The sequence below is a fragment of the Dipodomys ordii genome, unplaced genomic scaffold, assembly GCF_000151885.1.
Source record: "Dipodomys ordii isolate 6190 unplaced genomic scaffold, Dord_2.0 Scaffold6, whole genome shotgun sequence".
In the NCBI taxonomy this organism is placed as follows: domain Eukaryota; kingdom Metazoa; phylum Chordata; class Mammalia; order Rodentia; family Heteromyidae; genus Dipodomys; species Dipodomys ordii.
In genome coordinates, this window is record NW_012267222.1 from 11,399,948 (window position 1) to 11,406,199 (window position 6,252).

General features: G+C 55.1%; 1 protein-coding gene across 1 annotated transcript in view; it reads right to left on the reverse strand.

Annotated features, from left to right (window-relative positions):
- Positions 1-1,972: 1,972 nt before the first annotated feature.
- Tmem222 (transmembrane protein 222) overlaps positions 1,973-6,252 on the reverse strand; it is a 12,310-nt gene continuing 8,030 nt past the window's right edge. The window contains exons 4-6 of the mRNA XM_013035530.1: positions 4,746-4,842; positions 4,536-4,666; positions 1,973-2,712 (exon numbers count right to left, since the gene is read on the reverse strand). Coding sequence (XP_012890984.1) covers positions 2,625-2,712; positions 4,536-4,666; positions 4,746-4,842 — 316 coding nt within the window. The 3' untranslated portion in view covers positions 1,973-2,624. The remainder of the gene's footprint in view (positions 2,713-4,535; positions 4,667-4,745; positions 4,843-6,252) is intronic.

Consider the following 6,252-nt stretch of genomic DNA (forward strand, 5'->3'; position numbering starts at 1 on the left):
GATGGCAGGCATGGACCACGGGCACCTGGCTCCACCTGAAACTTCATTTCCAAGTCAGCACTTTCGTAAGCTGCCCCTGGCGCTCGAGGATTGCCCCCTCCCTGCCCCATCATCTGTCCAGCCTCTTCTGGAAGCCTTCCCTGGCTTCTGCTGTCACACTGGCCTCCTCTGCTCTTCTCTCTCAGGCTGTCCGAGGGCTGTTTGAACATGGCACTTGTCATTCCTCAGGTTTGGGAGGCATCAACAGCCAGCCACGAAGTCTCTGAACATGGCCAGACCTCTACACCCAGCCACTTTGATTCACACAGGCCTGGGCTGCACAGCTGGTCCCCTCTCTGGACTATCCAACCAAGCCTGACCCTCAGATGCCACAGTAAATCTGGCTCTTTTCATCTCTTATGCCCTTAGAGTCTGGCTAATTCCCTTTCTGTCTCTCATGCTCCTGCCCAGCTACAGGTTCACAGCCATGCTCACTCCAGGCTGGCCTCTGCCCTCCAGGCTCCTGGTGGAGGCAGGGTCCCCAAAGCCAGCAGACCTGAGTTCTACATCATCTGGCCTTGCTCAAGCCTCCACCAGCCGCGTGTTCTCTCTGTAGTACAGGGACGGCAGCTGTCTCACTGGACAGCTGGAAGGCTTTACACCTTCAGCATCTATTCTACCTTCTTTTCTTTTGGTTGGTCATAGGGCTTGAACTCTGGGTCTGGGTGCTGTCCCTCAGCTCTTCAGCTCAAGGCGAGTGCTCTACCGCTTGAACCATAGTGCCACTTCCCGTTTTCTGGTGGTTTATTAGAGATCAGAGTCTCACAGACTTTCCTGCCAGGGCTGGCTTTTTGTTGTTGGTCATGGGGCTTGAACTCTGGGCCTGGGCGCTGTCCCTCAGCTCTTCAGCTCAAGGCTAGCACTCTACCACTTGAGCTACAGTGCCACTTCAGGCTTTTTCTGCTTATGTGGTGCGGAGGAACCGAACCCCGGGCTGGCTCTTCATGTATGCAAGGCAAGCAATCTACCACTGAGCCACCTTCCCAGTCCCCCCCTTCCCCCCCACCCCCGTGGCTTTGAACCTTAATCCTCAGTAGCTAGGATTTACAGGGGTGAGCCACCAGCACCTCGCCACTACCTTCTTGTTAGTCAAACACAATGTCTTTTGAAGGAACTGCCCCAATTTGTCTCCTTGGGCCCCAGCAAGGCCACCTTCTAGGGTGACTGGGGACAGGGGACTAGGGCCAGGCTGCTGGGTTTGAACCACTGCTCCTCTTCCTACTCTATGCCCGGTGTTCATGTCTTCAGCTGAAGAATGGGGTCATGGTATCTACCTTCTAGGGCTGTTGTGAGGAAAAGCCCTTTATTATAAAGCCTGGCACACAGTAAGCATTCAGTGACTTTTTGGGCTTTCCTATGTGGTACTGGCGATGGACCCCAAGGCCTCACATGTGCTAAGTGAGTACTCTGCCACGAACTACAGAAGCAGCCTTTCAGCAGGGTCACAGGAAAGCAGCCCGATTCAACAGGTCCACAGGTGGGCGAGCACCCCTAGATATGTTAGCAGTGAGGAGCCTGCAGGGTTTTGGTAACGGCAGGAGAGTGGTCCCTGACTGACAAAGGAAGGTGGGCAACATGAGAGGCAGGATCAAGGGCTGACAGCGCCCGGTGAGGCAGGCCCAGGGATCTGGCCTGCTAGGCTCCAAGCTCAACTCTGCTGCCAAGTTCTTGCAGGAATCATGGGACAGCTCTTGACACTTCCCTGCCTCCAGCGCAGACTGGAGACGGAGCGATGGGACACCGGCAGGGGAATGGGACAGCATACATCTGAGAGATACTGGCAACCCCTATGCTGCCGGCACTGGACACAGACTCAACCATGGTGCTGGTAACCACATCTCTTCCTGGGGGCAGACTCGCCAAGGCCACCACCAAGGTAAGACTGGGGGATACAGGGGCGGGGGGGGGGCGATGAAACAATGACAGGCAGCACTCAGAGACTCAAAACTTTTATTTCCTGCCAGGAAGCCCCTTAGAGGAGCCCGTGGAGCAGGGGGAGAGGAGGGCAGCACAGGGCCCTTTCTGACAGCAGCTCCCTCCACTCTCCGATGGCACTGGCCGCTGACAGGCCACTCACACACCGCCATGTTCAGCACAAAACCCCACCTGGGCTGGGCCTAAGTGTTGGAAGCCCTAGGAGTAGGGGATGGGTGCTGCCAGGCTAGCGGACACCGGAAGATGGAGTGCAAGTACCCTAGGGTAGCTCAGGCAAACAACCAAAGGAGGCCTTGGGAAGCCTCCGGGGAGCTAGGTGCACACCTTGGGGTCCCACCCCACCGCCCTGGGGACACAGCTACCACCGAAGTGCAGTGGGCCGGGGTCCCCACCCTCCCTGTCTGCACCCGGCCCTGGGTGTGGCAGTGGCAGGCGCTGTGAGGGAAGTAAGGCCCTCCTGGAGGAGGAGGAGGGGCCACAGGGCAGGGCCTGAGCCCCGGGGAAGAGCAGGGGACTTCTGAGCAGCCAGTGAGACACAGGAAGCACCCATCCTAGCTTTCTATCCAGCCCAGCCCAGCCCCCCTGTAGCAACCCTGTCATGGGAGTGAGGGGAAGGGGTCCGTGAGCAGAGGGGCGTGGTCTGGCAGCCATCACCGCAGGTTGAAGACCAGGCTGACGGTGAGGATGATACCCAGGAGGAGGACGAAGGGCAACCAGGTCTTCACGAAGGCCCCGACGCTGACATGAGAAGCACAGTGGCGGGGCCAGGTGAGCCTCACCCCAGCAGCGGTCCGCCAAGGGCAAGGCCCCACCTGATGCGGCCGGAAGGACTAGTAGGTTTCTGTGTGTTACCCTCTTTGGGGCTCACTGGCTGGGCCCACAATCACCCTTTCCTGAGGAGAGGCTCTCTAGCATGTCAGTGTACATGTGGAAGCCAGAAGCACCCCCTGCCACAGGGAGGCATGGGGTGCACAGGTATTCGTGGAGCTCACTGGAGCCGAAGCGCTGAGAGTCAAGGGCCTGGGCTGGCTTCAACCCTGGCTCTGCCTCAGTGTGATGACAGCTATGCTCTTCCCAGGGGACCTCTAAAAGCCTTCCTGGGAGGAAAGAAGACCCAAGAAGCTTGGACAGGGGTAAGTCAGATTAGCCCAGGAGTGAGCTCCCAAGCCCGGGCTCTGCTGTGGCCATGCTGGGGGACCACAGGCAAATTACTGAGCCTCTCAGTTCTCTACCACTTGAACAACGCCCCTGTCCTTTGGATTTTTGTTTGTTTTTCAGACAGGGTCTAACACTTTTGCTAAGGATGGCTTGGGACCTTGATCCTCACACCTCCACCTCCCTAGGAGCTGGGATTACAGGTATGAGCCACACCCAGCTTACTTTTTTCATTTTTTCGTGTACGTCCTCATCCTGGGGCTTGAACTCAGGGCCTGAGCACTGACCTGAGCTTCTTTTGCTCAAAGCTAGCACTCTACTACTATTTGAGCCACAACTCTACTTTCGGCTTTTAGTAGTTCAGTGGCAATAACAATCTTATGGACTTTCCTGCTTGGGTTGGCTTTGAACTGTGATCCTCAGATCTCAGCCTCTTGAGTAGCTAGGATTACAGGCGTAAGCCACTGGCGCCCAGCCCAATTCTCTCCATCTTCATATCTCAGCCTTTTTTTTTTTTTTTGGTCAGTCATGGGGCCTGAACTCTAGACCTGGGCACTGTCCCTCAGTTCATCAGCTCTTCTTGACTAGTGCTCTACCACTTGAGCCACAGTGCTACATCTGGCTTTTTCTGCTTATGTGGTGCTGAGAAATGGAACCCAGGACCTCATGCATGTAAGACAAGCACTCAACCACTGAGCCACCTTCCCAGCCTAGGGTCTAACTTTTTGCCTGAGATCCTCTTTTTTTTTGTCAGTCACGGGCTTGAACTCTGGGCTTGGGTGCTGTCCCTCAGCTCTTCAGCTCACAACAAGCACTCTACCACTTGAGCCACAATGCCCACTTCAAGCCTTTTCTGTTTTTATGTGTTGCTGAGGACTCGAACCCAGGGCCTCATGCATGTAAGACAAGCACTCTACCAGTTGAGCCCCCTTCCCAACCCTCCAAGATGCTCTTGATCTCTACTTCCTGAGCAGGAGGGACTACAGACAGGTGCCGCCATGATGGGCTGTAAGTTCTCTCTTTCCTGTCATCTGGGACTGTCTTGGAATTCACAGGGCAGGGGGCTGTGGCTTCACAGTCCCATCTAACCCTGTAGGGGAAGTGACCACCTTGCCATCTACTCACACTGCCTCAGCACAGGGCTCTGGAGAGTCACAGCTTCAGACTCATACTGCCATTTTACCAGGGACAGCTGCAGCCGGGAGGCTATGGAGGTTATGTAGTGCCTGATGGGGGCACTCTGACCATCTTGCTCTCCACCAGGAAATGAGCTTGCCATTTTAGAACTTTCATGGCTCCCACTAGCATCTGATCCAGTCGTCCTCATTGACTGAAGGGCTGCAGCAATGGCCTTGCGGGGACCCCTGGAGGAGCAGCTGGAGGGGTGCGGTAGGGGGTGAGCTCACCTGACATATTTCCCATACAGCAGGCAGAAGAAGCAGAGCGTCACCATGTTCCAGTTGGTGCTGTTGTTGTAGCGCATCAGGTTCAGGGCCAGCGCCACGTGTGAGTGGCAGTTGTCACAGCAGAGATTGTGCTGGAAGTGCGGGAAGGCTGGGTGAGGACGGGCGGGGGCGGGGGCGGGGGCCTGGGGCCTGCTGTCCCGGCTCACCTACCATGCGATGCTTGTACTCCTCAGAGGCGTCATGCACGGCTGTGTCCCAGGCATTGGGGCCGCTGGCATAGACCTGGGCAGGGTCCAGCTTCCAGTACCTGAGGGGAGATGGGTGTGGGCACTGCTCAGATCCCCGCAGACCCTGGCTCTATGGAAGTTCTGTGACCTGCTGTGTGCCTGGCCCTGAGCTGGGCGCTGAGGCTGTGGGGGTGTCAAGTCAGGGTGTGTCTCCTAGCAGACAACTGTAACACAGGGTGAGACAGAGTGCTACATGGAAGCTAATTCAGCCCCAGGGCTGATGGTCTGAATGGTGGGGACTCCTTTCAGACAGTGAATTGCTACCCCTAAGGTAGCAGTGCTAGATGCAGCCTTTGAGAAGTGCGTAAGAGTCACGGGGTAGAACCGCGAGTTCTTATGAAGAGAGGCCTGAGACCCCTCGACCTTTTTACAATGTGAGGATACAGTCAGTCCCACACCTCACCATGCACTGCATCCATTAGCACCTCCATCTGGCCTTCCTAGCCTCTAAAGCTGTGAGAAATTTCTGATATTTATGTACCACCCACTCGATGGTATTTTCTTATAGAAACCTGAATAAAGACAGAGGGTAGAGGGTAGAGCCAGGCACATACCTATAATCCTGACTACTTAGGAGGCTGAGACCTGAGGATTGAGGTTTGAAATCAGTGAGATTCTTATTTCTAATTAATTAGCAAAATGCCAGAAGTGAAGCTGTGAATCAACTGGTAGAGCACCAGCCTTAAGCAAAAAAGCTAAAGGTTAGTGCCCAGGCCCTCAGTTCAAGCTCTAGTACTGGCATGTGTGTACAGGTGCATGCATACATGTGCGCACACGCACACACATACAAGGTATGAGGAGGCTTTCTGGAGGTAGCACTTGAGTCTAGGCTGAAAGAAAAGGAGTTAGCAGGACAAAAAAAGGAGGTAGGCACTGAAGAATGTGGGAGGCAAAAGATTGCTCTGGGCCTCAAAACTTAAGTGGTTGAGGATCAGCTACTTATGAGGGAAGGCTTCTGGAGAAATGGAGCGAAGGAATACTTGGGGGTAAGGCAGGAGATGTAGCAGCATGCTAGTCTCATGAGAGCTACACCAGGTAGGAGTGAATGTCACATGACTCTACCCATCAGCAACATTCTCCCCAAGCTTCCCCATGTGGCTTGCTGCGGTCAGTGGAAGAGAAGCCCATGAAGGTCAAGCTGGACAGGCAATGGAGTGCCCCAGGGGTCAGAGGCCAGGAGTGCTGGATGTCAGAGCACCCTCTGGCTGCTGTGCAGGGAATGGCTTGGGGGAGGAGCCTGGAGACAATGAGAAACCACCAAGCCTGAACTGGGGCCACTCAGGTACCTGGAAAAGGATAGTCTTTAAAACTTTCTTCAAGAAATACAAAACATGGGGCTGGGAAGGTGGCTCAGTGGTAGAGTGCTTGCCTTGCATGCCTGAGGCCCTGGGTTCGATTCCTCAGCACCACATAAGCAAAAAAGAAAAAAA